The 15,453-nt window shown below is 34.8% G+C and overlaps 1 protein-coding gene across 4 annotated transcripts in view; it reads left to right on the top strand.

Annotated features, from left to right (window-relative positions):
• BRD10 (bromodomain containing 10) overlaps nt 1-15,453 on the top strand; it is a 160,329-nt gene that overhangs the window by 126,597 nt on the left and 18,279 nt on the right. For all 4 annotated transcript variants that reach the window (XM_078062163.1, XM_078062162.1, XM_078062161.1 and 1 more), the window contains one exon: nt 9,812-9,927. In XM_078062163.1, the coding sequence (XP_077918289.1) occupies nt 9,812-9,927 (116 nt within the window). The remainder of the gene's footprint in view (nt 1-9,811; nt 9,928-15,453) is intronic.

Below are 15,453 nucleotides of genomic sequence, written 5' to 3'. Positions count from 1 at the left end.
AATTCCATTTATAGTTAATAATGTAAGGAGAGAAAAATGCTTTAGTTTTCTTGAGTTTGTTTTAGCACACTTGGTACCATTACTTCATGTAGGGATTTATTCAAAAAAGGCTCAACATCCTTTAGATCCTGCAGTGTTATACCTAATTATCTACCTGAGATTTGTTTAAAGTGAGACATCTGCTTGAGATAAATAGAAGTATATAGTTTGGCAGTTTTTAAATTTTGTCTTTCTCATTATCATTCAGACCATAGGATTCTTGAGTAAGCTAAAGGAGAAATCACAATAACATTTTTATTTTTGTGGTTTTAGTGAAGAGATAAAATTTGCATTTTGCCTAATTATTTGAAAAATATCTTTTTAAATTGAGGAAATGTATTAGTTTTCCAGAAAGATAGAACTAAGATACTGATAAATTTGCCTGATCCTATTGTATTTGAAATTTATTAGACATTATTACTCTCTAAATAATTAAAATTGGAAAATTTTGCCAGGCTTATAACGGAAGTGTTGTATTTCTGAGTTTTTCATGTGACCCTTTTTTTTTCTCATATCTGCCTAATTTCCTTGTGTTTTATGTCCTAATTTAGATTTTCAAAGAGATTTTAACCTATTTTTCTTTAATAAGGAAAGATCCATATAGAAATTGGGTATAAGGAAAAGTGTGAACAATTTGGCAAAAAAAAAAAAAAAAATATTATTTATAAGAAAAGAAACTTTGCCTGGATGATATAATGATAAATGATAGTCTTATCAATCTAGAGAAACTAAAATTTAAAATATAAGACCTTTTTTTTTTTCTTTTCTAATATATCTTTTGGCAGTTAAATAACTCAACACTTAGGATAAATATCATAGTCAATATGTAAAAAAAGTTATAAAACTGCCTTACTCTTTGATCTTGTAATCCTGTTTGGAATTTAATTTTTATTTTCCTCATTTCATGCCCCCTTCCCCCCAAAAAAAGCAATTTACACAGTGGTGTGTTCAGCACACTACCTCTAATAGTGGAAATTTGGAAAAAACCTGTATGTCCAACAGTGGGGAGATTACTAACCAAACATTATTAACATAGTGGTATACCATGTAACTAGTAAAATAAAATATTTGTAGATCATTGTTACTATATGGAAGTATTTGTAAAATGTTAAATTTTTTAAATACACAAAATAAGATGTGCCTAATGATTACAATATATAAAAAGACTTGTTAAAGAATTGGAAAGGAATTTCAAGTAATGAATAAAATTAATCTTTATTATGTTCTTAAGATAATTTAAATTTATCATACAATAATAATATTTCTCTTGCCTAACCAAAGGCTGTACATTAGCAAGACCAAACAGAGAAATCAGAAGCTTGGATCAGATGGTGACACCCCATTTTTTGGTCACAGAGTTCTGTATAAGCCACTAGTTATGAATCAGGGATGATCCCTCCCCTTCCCCCAAGGAGATTTGGTAATGTCTGAAGACATTTTTGGTTATTGAAGAGGTGGTACTGGCACTTAATGGATAGAGGCCAGCAATGCTGCCAAAATATCCTACATTACAGTGATCCTATAATGCAAATGATCCCCCCCCCCCCCCGCAACAAAAAATTCTCTAGCCTCAAATGTCAGTTGTGTGGAAATTGCAAACCCTAGCATAAGCCTGTATTTGCTAAGGGCCCTATTCTCTCACCATATTTAAAGTTTTTAAAAAATTAAAACACGCTTTTGGAAGGCCTGCACAATAGATAAAATAAGCTTCTTTACCTATCTTAGTTACAGCTTCAAGTCTTATTCATAAGGCAAGTATTTCCTCAGTGTATTCTGTGTGTTATGTGTAGTACCAAGAACTTGGTAGGGATCTGAAATTAAAACAAAGTCCTTATCCTCAAAGAATTCACTAAAGAGCTTAAGATTTTATCCCCAACCCTGGGGATAAATTTTTAATTTTAATCTAGGTGAGTTGGGCTAGCTTCTGTCCTTTTATAAAAGACTTAATCTTTTCTTTTCAATGAAAGCAGCGTTCAGAAGTCAACAAACACTCCAGACACTTGCTCACTTCCTTTAGTTACATGTTCATATGTTTGGGAATAGGGTGGAGGGGTAGGTAGCATTGCATTTTATGAAGAATCAAATGGTAACTGACATGCCCAAAATAATAGTGAGAAAAAAAAGCTAGATGACAGGAAATGTGAACCAGAGCAATATATGACTGGTAAGACAAAGCTTCAATCAGTTAATCACTGAATTATCTAAGAGTGCATTATCCACACTTATTTATGGTAAATCTTGTTCCTTGGGTATTTTTTAACATTTAATAACTACTCAGCTAAGTACTGGATTTTAACCCTTGTTAATAGTGCTCAGTGTTTCTACTTAACTACAATTTGGCATAGTTTGAATCCCATTAGGGAAACTTTCATAAAAAGAATTATTTGAGGGTCACCCTGGGTGGCTCAGTCGGTTAAGCGGCTGCCTTTGGCTCAGGTCATGATCCCAGTTCCTGGGATTGAGCCCTGCCAGCCCTGCCTCTGGCTCCCTGCTCAGCGGGGAGTCGGCTTCTCCCTCTCCCTCTGCTCCTCTCCACCAGCCCCTCCCCCGCTTGTGCGCGCGCGCTCTCTCTCTCTCTCTCTCTCAAATATATAAATAAATTCTTTTTTTAAAAAAAAGAAAAATATAGATCATAAAGTTGAACAGTGCTTGAGAGTCACTGTATTAAAATGTAACACAATAACTTGTTCATAATGATGACTCAAATCATCGAGAGTTAAATTTTATTCATCATGTGTTCAGGAAATCTGGAAGACATATTTCTCTCAATTTAAAAAAAAAAAATTGCATCTAAGGAGAAAACCTCAGTTAACTATGAAATTTACTTATGTAGTTTGAATACTTTCTATGGGCCCACTCTGTGCTAGGCTTTGTGATAGAGCCTGAGAAAGTGAAAATAAGTAGGATACTGTCCTTGCTCCCAATCTTCATGTCACTTACGTGGAATTTTTGTGCTCCGGTGATACCAAACATAGCATTACTTAGTGATTCAGATTGTGCAGTGAATTGCTTGGGAACCCACCTTTCTGATATATCAGGTATAGAGTTGATCAAATGTTGTCAATTTATTTGCTACCACCAATTTACAGAAAAGGGTCAAATTCAAATACTTAGCCAGGGGCACCTGGGTGGCTCAGTCGGTTAAGCAGCTGCCTTCAGCTCAGGTCATGATCCTTGGGGTCCTGGGATCAAGCCCCACATCAGGCTTCCTGCTCAGTGGGGAGTCTGCTTCTCCCTCTCCCTCTGCCTGCCACTCCCCCTGCTTATGCATGTGCTTTCTCTCTCTCTCTGTGTCAAATAAATAAAATCTTAAAAAAAAATCAAATACTTAGCCGGTGGTTAATTTCCATTTCAGGATTCTTTCTTCTTTGTAAATGAAAGTGGTTGTATACCATTAGTACATATATATATATATATATATATATATATATATATATATATTAGATTTTCTTCCCCAGTAGTAGTAACTACCTTACTAGGAATATGATCTGTCATCCACTTTTTTTTTTATTGTTCTTTTTTTTTATGTTATGTTAATCACCATACATTACATCATTAGTTTTTGATGTAGTGTTCCATGATTCATTGTATGTGTATAACACCCAGTGCTCCATTCAATACGTGCCCTCTTTAATACCCATCACCAGGCTAACCCATCCCCCCACCCCTCTCCCCTCTAGAACCCTCAGTTTGTTTCTCAGAGTCCATAGTTTCTCATGGTTCATCTCCCCCTCCGAATCCCCTCCTTCATTTTTCCCTTCCTACTATCTTCTTTTTTTTTTAACATATAATGTCATCCACTTTTTCCTCTCTACAGAGCTAAATGACATCAAAATTTGCAATAAATTCTAATAATTGATATAGTTGTATGTTTTCTAGTTAAATGCTAATTTAGAAATATAATGGAAATGTTCAGTGTGGGATGCCTAAAGTACAGATGCTTTCCTTTTCTATTAAATTAATCTCAAGTGAAAATGGATGAGAGAAAATACTAGCATGTGATAGTTCATATTAGAACCTCTGGTACTGGTAAAGTCACATTTAACTTTTCCCATGTTAATATGTATACATTTCACTATACTGTCAAACTAGCACTTTTTCAAGGGACTGTATACCAACAAAATGAATGTAATGTTTTACCCCTAAAACTGAATATGCAGGAATATATGAGTATGGTGATAGTTTCTTTAGGTAAGCAAGAAAAAAAGTGAATACTACTTTTTCATTTAATATTATTTAGACTAAGGAGAATGTCAAATAATTGGTTTACTAATATACTTAATTATAGTTAATTTGATTTGTGCTGTATTTTTATACATATGAGTTTAAATTATTTACAAACTATCTTCAGATACTGCTAGTGATTTTAAATGAGACATCTTTGTGTATCAATCTGTGTGGCTTTTCTCAAAGTTATTTTCATTGTGTTTGAAAAGTGAGATACATGGTTATATAATCCCTTTTCCACAATGAGATTTATGTGACAAGAGTCAAGCCCGTAACAAAAAATATTTTGTTATATGATCCAGTTTCTATGAGCTAACATTTATAAGTAAAAGTGTATAAAAAAATGGCATTGATACTTTTGTTATATACATCTTGTTTTTGTACTGTTCTTAATAAAAATGTTTTTACTATCTCCACAGTAATGGTGCTAACCCTCTCAATTTATAAAAGCATTCTTTGTATATTTATATATGATTTTATTTTTCTTCATAGAGCTGTGGATAGCTATTTTGTTTACATATAATGTTATAAGAAAATCTATATAAGTAACAGGATGTTTTGTGTAAATAAGTTACTTTCACCTAAGTTTAACATTCAAAGCATCTAAATTTATTAAAATGTATAAAATATGTCCATGATGATAAGACATGTAAGAAACCTGGAATTTATTTGTTTTCCTTTTTTTCTTCCTTTTAGGTGTCCAATGTCTCCAGCATCAGTAGATTGCCAACTCCCTGTCCTTGCAACACCCCAGCCAGCATTATGCTAGTTCTGTCATACCCATCCCCGATTACTGCAGCAGAATGGAATCGTTCTTTAGTTGTAAGGTAAGTTTCCCTCCCCACTCATTTCTCACGCATAGACTCAGCCTTTCATTTTACAATATTGTGTAGTTTTGTAAGTTTTTTTAAACTTTCTTTTTCCATATGGTTCCTTAGGTCATTAATGTATCATATTCAAAAACTTATAAAACTGCATAATATAATAAAAGACTTCTCTTGTGACCATAGACCAGCTTCTTTTTGTAGTAATCCCTAGGAGGTTATAAAACCTCCATTGTTTGACATTTGGGGCATCTCATGGAAAGGGAGCTGGCAATCTGCAGCTGCTGTGGACATTGGATGAGAAAGTATTGAAAGGTAAGCTTCAGATTTAGACCATATTGTATGCCTTTGGTTCCATCGTATATGCTTGAATTCATACTTTACATTAAACTTTATAGTAAATTCATAAAAGAAAAATACTACTCCCCTCTTCTTTAAAGTGACCTGCAGTAAATGTTTGCATTATTAAGTTCACATAATACATTGGGATTATCTTAGAAGATAATTTTTATCCCTGAAAATAGTGAGAATTCTAATAACGAATGAGATATTAAAAGAAAATAATATTAAATGAAAACAGTTCGTTTATCCCCATTTTCACATACTTGTTAGTAAAACAAAGCTATTGCTAGCTTTTATCTTATTAAATATATTTTTTTGAGAAGTGGTTATAACACTGTTCCACAAATGGCCTATTACTAATCCTTCTACCTGCTGTCTTTGATTCTATATTGATCACTACAGATAAAGATTATAAGAGCTTTCTGATTTTTATTATATCCATATTCTTTCCTATGTATTTGAAGAATGGGGAATGTGCTGTGTTCCTTGTTTTTTAATTCACTTTTAAACTTTAGAACACTATAATTTTAAGTACTATTTTAATTAAACAAATGAAAATAAGTTTTAATAGATTTTAATTTTTGCATTACAGAGACACCTACATATAAAGAGAAGTACTTAACGCAATACAATCTTTTGTTCTTTAGGAATTGTCTGTGTGTAGACCAATTGGGACAGCATTATATAGTGGCAGGAGAGTTAGATTTTAACATTCAGAAGACTAGAATTCTAACTGAAAATCTGCTTCTATCTACAAGTACTTCCCTGTGATTCACTGAGCCAATTTCCTTCTGTAAAATTATGTTCTTTTCATTCCTGTTAGCTTTAATAATTTTATCCTAGAAGAAACACAGTAGTTATTTTCAGTTTTTCCTTTCTGTGTATATAAATAAAGTTAATAAATCAGAAAAGCTAATGTTAGCTTTTAGTTAATGAATTGATTTAAATTCAGGAAATAATTTGATTTTACATAGATTTTTACATTAGACCCAAGTTAAGGCAGATCATTGCCATCTCTAACTTCTTTTAAAAATTCATAACTTTTTTTCTGTTTACACTAGTCTCATTGTATACTGTGACACTCCAAGACCACCACTAGGTAGAAGGGGACATGTTTTAATTCCATTTGGGTTGTATTGACCAAAGAAGGTGGTAAATGAAATAGGCAGTATGAGTTTCTTTTTTACTGTCAAGTGGATAAACACTTTACCTAAAATACCAGTCCCAGAGCAGTGATTCTGAACTTCTTAAAAATGTATGTCCCCTTTTGGTAAACATAAAAACTGTGGACACACATACCCCATGACAGGATATAGTGATATCCTTCATTGAGGTCATTGTATTCTTTATATGTATCTTCTAGTTTTTATCAGTCTTTACTTTCTGTAATTTCTGTTATAAGAATAATAGACTTTTTGTTTTCCAAACACAAAATGATTAAATATGCATTTTAAAATAATTAAATGCTATACCATCACTACCCAAGTTGAGAATATACAATATGAAGAAAGGGAAGAAGTCCAAAAAACATATATAAAGTTAGAAGGCCATAGACATTTTTAAACAGGTTAGCAGATAAGACAGAAATACAGGAAAGTTAGAAATCTATTCTCTGTATATAGTTGGCTAGTTAAGTAATATATTTTCTGGGCATTGGGTTAATTAAAATTTAGTAATCAAAATAAAATCATAAGATAAAAATCTTCTAATCTTTTTAAAACTTTTTTCTACGAAAATCAATGCAGTAATTTAGTAGAAAAACAAACACAGCTGACAGATGTCTTGAAATAATGACATTCAGCTACACAGACTCCTCTTCCTGTGCCTCAGTCTACCCAGTCCCAAGGTCTGATAATACTGCTGCTAGTCCTTCTGCATTCCCCACACCATCACCACTACACTAATCCAGATAGCAGCCATACTGCCCAGGTTAATTCTGTATCTGCCATTCTTCCCCTATAACCCTCAGTTACAAAGAATTCAGCATGCCTAGTGCTCTCTAGTCTTTTAACACTTTTCCAATTAATTATACTACAGAGGTGATATAATTAATTACTCATACCTTTCCTCTTTCTGCTTTCTTTAGCTGAGGAAAAGTTTATTCTCATCATTTCATTTTTGAGCCAGGTAGTAATTGAAAAGTAGAGAAATAATGTTGATGTACCCCATTAAAGGAAAGAAAAATCTCTATTACCTTTTTTTTTTTTTTTTTTAACTGGAACAGAATACTACCTCATTCCGCACATGATTTTAGGTTGACTGTCATCTGCCTTTTCATCTTCCTCACTTAGCTCTCCCTAGAGGAAAATATTATTTATTGTTTAATAGTTTTATTTTCATGGGTTAGAATAAGCACTTTATACTATCACCTAGTTTTTTTGGGGGGGTGGGAAATAAACTTTTGAGATATAACTTACTGTTAAGTTGGGTCCTTTGAGAAAGCATTTGACAAGAGGGAAGGTCTGTCTAGGTTATTATATGAAATAATTACTTTCCTTGAAATTTTTTTCACAATATTATCATTTGTCATGCCGTTAAGAAGACACAAGAATTAGTCATTGAGCCTAGGTTCCATATTCATTACGTGCACATACACATATACTTCCACATCTTCCTACTCTTCAAATAAACAATTTAAAAACCTCAGAGGTAGAAATGTAGTCATTTATTTCTACATGCATAAACGTTTTGTTGGTTTAAAGCACAAAATGTTGGGGGAGTAAGAACTGTATTATTAATCATTTATGTTTGTGGCTAAAATTTCACATTACATAGATAAAATTTCACATTTCAGTGAATGAAATGTTGAAAGTTTTAGATATATGTAAAATTGGAAAATTTATGCGCAGATTTAAAATACATTTTGCGGGGCGCCTGGGTGGCTCAGTCATTAAGCATCTGCCTTCAGCTCAGGTCATGACCCCAGGGTCCTGGGATCGAGCCCCGTATCGGGCTCCCTGCTCAGCGGGAAGCCTGCTTCTCCCTCTCCCATTCCCCTTGCTTGTGTTCCCTCTCTCGCTGTGTCTGTCTGTGTCAAATAAATAAAATCTTTAAAAAAATAAAATACATTTTGCTCTAGGGAGTAGTTTTTTTTTTTTTCCATTTTTTGTTTTTGGCGGAAGTGGTTTTATTTTTCTGACTTAATGTTCTACACATGTGCAAATTAGCTGAACAGTTGCTATGAGATGAAGTCTAATTTTTGCATGTTAAATGTGACCCACAATATATATAGTTGTGTGTTTTTTGTTATAAAAGAAAAAAAATGAGTGGACTAAATGGTATATGAATTATATCTCAAAAAAAAAATACAACATGGTTATATAACAGTAAATGAAGATGGTGGTGATGTTGATATATCATTGTGGGGAAAGGGGGAGTTGGCTACCTAAAGATAAAACTATAAACTTATTGTTCCTATGGTATTTGAATAATTTTATGGGTACTGAAGTATATTTTTATTAGAGGTTTTTATAACATGTCAAATTGAATTATGTGATACAGCTTTTAAGAGGTAATGTTGTAGTTCTAAGAACTTCTAGTTCTAAGAAAGACTTCAGCATCAGGTCTAGGTTCAGGTCATAGGACCTTAAACAAGTCATTTAATCTCTCTGAGCCTTAGTTTTATCATTTGTTAAGTGAGACTAAAATGCACATATATTAGAGAGTTTTCATAACTGCTTGAGTAATGTATGCTCTCATGCTCAAACAACCCCTTCCTTCCTCCCCTCTTCCTTACCTTTCTCCCTCCTCTTCCCTCCCTCCCTCCCCCCCTCTAGATACAGATCTATGAATGAAATACTTAGTATAATACTTAGCAAATAGAGAGAGGGGGTATCAGTAATTATTAACTCTTACTGTAGCTATAGCATTATATTATTGAAAATTATGACCATTTATCTGCTTGTTTGTGCTGGAAACATTTTTAAGTACAATAATTGTAAAATTTCCTAAGGAAGTTTGTTAAGACTGCTTTTGGATATAACAATCCTTTTTTTCTCTTTTTCTCCACTCTTTGGGATGATTACAAAAACTTTACAGAAGTGAGCCATATCAGTTACATATTTAGTGAATTTATATATATGTTTGTATTTTTACATGTATTTATTAAAATATTTATAATTGACCCAATTAAAAACTTTAAAAAATTTTGTCTCCTTATTTGATTAAATAGGTTTTAGATTTCTCCTATAGAATTGCGAATCTTTAAAATATTACAAATAAGATTTATTACAGGATATTTTTCCCCTTTACAGCCTTCTAAAGAAGACATATTCATTTGATGGGTATTGGCATTTCATCTTGTGTTTACTCAGAAAATAAGGCTTGACATTCACTTTTAGATTAAATCTAAAGGATTTACTTGAACATTGTGTTTTTAGGGCAAATGGTATCATCGGAGGCAAGCTGTAAAAGAATTGCATGGAACGTTGATACGCCTTTTAAATGAATTGCTGCCATGGGAACCAAAGTTGATGAAAGCTTTTCAAAGAAACCGGTAATTTGAGCTTTATAATCTGTTTTACCTATTTTAGGGCTCTTAATTTATGATTATGGAAAGATATCCTGGAATCATTTTGTAATTTTCCCTTGATTTATAACACAGGAGATATTTTTGAGTCCCTACTGTGTTCAAGGCACTTCCTGAGCCCTGAAAAAGTAGGGTTGATTAAATAAAACCCTATTTGTGGCTTATATTCCTTTTCTTTTTTCCCATTGTGGTAAAATGGACAAACAAAATTTGCCCTCTTAACCAGTTTTAAGTGTATAGTTCATTGGTATTAAATACATTCATAATGATTGTTATTACCCCATCTATCTCCTGAACTCTTCATCTTGTAAAACTGAAACTCTTTATCTATTAAATAACTCCCCATTCTCCTTCTTCCCAGCCTCTGGCAATCACCATTCTACTTTCTGTCTATATGATTTGACTACTCTTAAGTACCTCGTATAATATACAATATTTATGGTTTTGTGACTGCCTTATTTCACTTAGCATATTTTAAGAGTTCATCCATATTGTAACATATGTCAGAATCCCCTTCCTTTTTAAGGCTCTGTGGTATTTCATTGTATGCATATACCACATTTTGCTTATTCATTCATCTGCCAGTGGACACATGGGTGGTTTTCGTGTTTTAGCTATTATGAATAATGTTGCTGTGAACATAGGTGTGCAGATATCTCTTCAGGATACTGCTTTCAGTTCTTTTGGTTTATACTTTGAAGTGGAATATCTGGATCATATGGTAATTCTATTTTTAATTTTTAAAGAACCACCATAGTCTTTTCCACAGTGTCTGTACAATTTTCCATTCCCACCAACAGGATCCCAATTTCTCCACCTCCTCACCAACATTTGTTATTTTGTTATTTTGTTGTTTTTTTTTTATAGTAGCCATCCTAATGAATACTAGGTGGTATATTGTTGTACTTTTGATTTGTATTTGCCTAATGATAAATGATATTGTGTATCTTCTCATGTGCTTATTGGTTATTTATATATCTTTGGAGAAATGACTATTCAAGTTTTTTGCCCATTTTTGAATCAGTTTGTTGATTTTTTTGTTGATTTTTAGGAGTTCTCTGTATATTCTGGCTACTCCAATCCCTTATTTGCAAATATTTTCTTCCATTCTATGTGTTACCTTTCTGTTTTGTTGATAGTGCCCTTGATGAACAATTTTTAAAATTTTCCATGAAGTCCAGTTTCTTTATTTTTTATTGTTGCTTATGCCTTTAGTGTCGTTCCCAAGAAATCATTAGTAAGTTTAGTAGTAAGTTTTGAAACCAAGAAGTGTGAGCATTCCAGCTTTGTTTTTATTTTTCAAGATCATTTTAGCTATTTGAGGTCCCTTGAGATGCCATATGAATTTTAGGATAGGTTTTTCTATTCCATAACAAATATCATTAGGATTTTGATAGAGATTGCAGTGAATCTGTAGAGCACTTTGGGTAGTATTGACATCCTCGAAATATTAAGTCTTCCAATCCATGAATATGGGATGTGTTTTCATTTATTTAGTCATCTTTAATTACTCTCCAGTGTTTTGTAGTTTTCACTGTACAAGTCCTTCACATCCTTGATTAATTCCAAAGTATTTTATTCTTTTTGATGCTTTAAAAACGGAATTGTTTCAAGTTGCTTTTCAGATTGATTGTTGTCACTATAGAAATGCAACTGATTCTTGTGTGTGGCCTTTGTATGCTGCTACTTGCTGAACTCATTTATTAGTTCTAACAATTTTTTGTGTGGAATCTTTAAGGTTTTCTACATATAAGATCATGTCATCTGTAAAAAGAGATTATTTTTTTCTTTCCAGTTTGGATGCCTTTTCTTTTTTCTTGCCTAATGCTTGGTCTAGAACTTTCAGTACAATGTTGAATAGAAGTAGCAAAAGTGAGCATCCTTGCCTTGTTCCCAAACTTAGAAGGAAAAGGTTTCAGTCTTTCACCATTGAGTGTGATGTTCACTATGGGTTTTTCTTGTGTGGCTTTCTTATGTTGAGATAGTTTCCTTCTATTCCTAGTTTGTTGAGTATTTTTATCATGAAAGGATGTGGAATTTTGTCATGCTTTTTCTGCAGTTGAGATAATCATGTGGTTTCTTCACTTTATTATGTTAATGTAGTATATGACATTAATCAATTTTCATATGTTGGACTATCCTTTATTCCAGGAATAAATCTCATTTGGTCATGGTGTATAATCCTTTCAGTATGCTGCAGAATTTGATTTGCTTATATTTTGTTGACCCACTCTGGCATCTTGCCATGCTCCCAGATCAGTATCTCTTATCTTATGGGAAGATGGCAGAGTGGGTAGACCCTAAGCTCACACTGTCCCATGTTTACAACTAGATATCATTCACATCCAAGTCAATAAACCAGAGAGCAGTCTGAAGACCTGGCAGAACAAACTCTACAACTAAATATAGAGAAGAAGCTGCATCTGAAAGGTTAGGAAGGTCAGAAAGGCAGAGGGAGGCTGCCCGCAGGAGGGAGGGAGCTGTGCATGCGGAGAGGACAGAGAAACAGGCACTTGTACCAGGGAACTCGTATGGGAAAGACTAATCCCCATAATGTTTGGCTTTAAAAACCAGAGGGGCTGAATTCTATGAATTTGTAAAACCAGTGGAAATTAGAGCTTGTAGCTTTAAAAGTCTGCTGATTCGGCACTGGGTGAGCCAGGAGGGAAAGTGATAGCTGGGTTGCTGCCCTTAAAGAGACAGCAGCCTATGCGGAGAGGCAGCATAAAATAGGCAGTTTACACAACGCCATGGGCAAATAGGAGACAGATTTGTTCATACGGATTTCAGAGCATGTTGGTGGACTTCTCTGAAAATGAGGGAACTGGCAGGCACCATTTTCTTCCCCCAAGCCCCAGCATAACCATAACTCCCTGTGGGAGAAGAGGCTGCACAGATATTTGTAGCCTGGACCCAGGGCTCAGGACAAATTTTGTTAAAGCTGCCTATGTGCTCCTCCCAGACTCTGGGTGTATACCTGATGGGGTTTTGGAATATAGGTGAGATTCAGTGGGGTGGAGTCCGGAGCCAAGGACCAAGAAGGAATTCTTGAGACGTCTTTGGTGCAAAATGGTGGTTTATTAAAGCACAGGGACAGGACCTATGGGCAGAAAGAGCTGCTGCCCCAGGGTTGTGAGGGGTGGCTGATTATATACTATGGGGTTGGGGGAGGTAAGGAAAAAGGGAGGTTTCAAAAGGATTTTCATATGTTAAAGAAGACTCAACAAGATACCAGAGGCCTTGCCATTGTCAAGTTAAGGTTTTTCCCTCTAGCAAGGCATTAACATGAAAATAGTTGGAAACTTCCTGGAGGAACATTATACTCTGCCTGCTTCAAGTATCTGTCAATGGGCTGCAGATTATAAGGACATTTAATTGTATCTACATTTCCTTCTGGAAGCTAGGTTATTGATAGAAATGAGTTCTTGTAGATTGCTAAGACATTTGTAAACTGAGGGAGACTCAGGTCTTGCAGGATTGTGATCTCTATAGGTTAACTGTTTTTCCTTTCCTTAGCTTTAGGGCAGCCAGGAGTGCCTGAGAAATGTCACATATATCCCATGGGTGTTGGGGGTCGTGGGGTGTCAGTTTCTGCTTTGTCCTTAGCTTGCCTTCTGTTCCCTCATCATACCTGCTGCTGCGGGCCATGCCCAGCCATTGTCATACACTCTCCAACAGCTTCACATCCCCAGCAGCCACAGCACTTTGGGAGATCTGGCATAAGACTAGTGGCCCAAGGCAATTTAGCTAACACCAATAACCTGTTCCCAAGTTCCCTGGTGGGCATGTCCCCTTCAGAACTTGTCTGCCTGAGTCTCACTAACACCATAGAGTAAGCACATCCCACAACAGGTAGAGGGTCAGTGCAGATGGCTGCACTGAAAGGAAAAGCGACTCAGACACAACAGCAGGATGTAAGCAACACACATAGGATACTCTCCTGAAGTGCCAGGTTCTGGTAAACAGGGGACACTGCACTGCAGGGGACTCTAGGACCTCCTCTTCATGAAGTCACTTTTTTCAAGAGCAGATGACATAGCTGACTTTCTTAACAGAGAGAAACAGACACAGAGAACCAGGCAAAATGAGACAAATTTATCCCAGATGAAAGAACAGGACAAGGCCACAGCCAGAGATTTAAGCCAAACAAATATAAGGAACATGCCTGATATCTCGAGAATTTAAAGCAATGATCATAAGGATGCTCGCTAGAATTGAGAAAAGAGTGGAAGACATGAGTGAGACCCTTAACACAGAGTTAAGGAATAACATAGAGGGGCAACTGACTGGCTCAGTTAAGAGAGCATGAGCCTCTTGATCTTGGGCATTTGAGCCCCACATTGGGTATACAGATTAATTAAAAATAAAATCTTAAAAAGAAGAGGAATAACATAGCATAGATAAAGGGCTAAATAAACAAAATGAGAAATACACTTGATAGAATGTAGCAGGATGAAAGAAGCAGAGGAATAAATTAGTGACCTTGAAGACAGAGCAATGGAAAGCAATCAAGCCGAACAAAAGAAAGAAAAAAGAGTTACACAAAACAAGAATAGACTTAGGGAACTCAGTGACTCCATCAAACATACTAACATTTGTATTATAGGAGTCCCAGAAGAAGAGAGAGAAAAGGGGACAGAAAATTTATTTGAAGAAATAATAGCTGACTTCCCCAACCTGGGGAAGGAAACAGGTAACCAGATCCAGGAAGCACAAAGAACTCCCATCAAAATCAACAAAAGCAGAACCACACTAAGACATATTGTAATTAAATTGGCAAAATACAGTAATAAAGAAAAAAATCTTTAGAACTCATACAAGAATTCAGTAAAGTGGCAGGATATAAAATCAATGCACAAAAATCAGTTGCATTTCTATACACCAACAACAAGACAGAAGAAAAATTAAGGAGCTGATACCATTTACAATTGCACCCAAAACCATAAGATACCTAGGAATAAATCTAACCAAAGAGGCAAAGGATCTGTACTCTGAAAACTATAAAATACTCATGGAAGAAATTGAGGAAGACACAAAGAAATGGAAAAACGTTCCATGCTCATGGATTGGAAGAACAAATATTGTGAAAATGTCTATGCTACCTAGAGCAATCTACACATTTAATGCAATCCCTATCAAAATACCATCCACTTTTTTCAAAGAAATGGAACAAATAATCCTAAAATTTGTATGGAACTAGAAAAGGCCCTGACTAGCCAGAGGAATGTTGAAAAAGAAAAGCAAAGCCGGTGGCATCACAGTCCCAGACTTCAAGCTCTATTGCAAAGCTGTAATCATCAAGACAGGTTGGTACTGGCACAAAAACAGACACATAGATCAATGGAACAGAATAGAGAACCCAGAAATGGACCCTCAACTATATGGTCAACTAATTTTTGACAAAGCAGGAAAGAATGTCCAATGGAAAAAAGACAGTCTCTTCAACAAATGGTGTTAGGAAAATTGGACAGCCACATGCAGAAGAATGAAACT

The sequence above is a fragment of the Halichoerus grypus genome, chromosome 14 (genome assembly GCF_964656455.1).
Source record: "Halichoerus grypus chromosome 14, mHalGry1.hap1.1, whole genome shotgun sequence".
In the NCBI taxonomy this organism is placed as follows: domain Eukaryota; kingdom Metazoa; phylum Chordata; class Mammalia; order Carnivora; family Phocidae; genus Halichoerus; species Halichoerus grypus.
The sequence above is the reverse complement of the archived record's forward strand: the minus strand, read 5'-3'. Positions and strand labels throughout refer to the sequence as shown.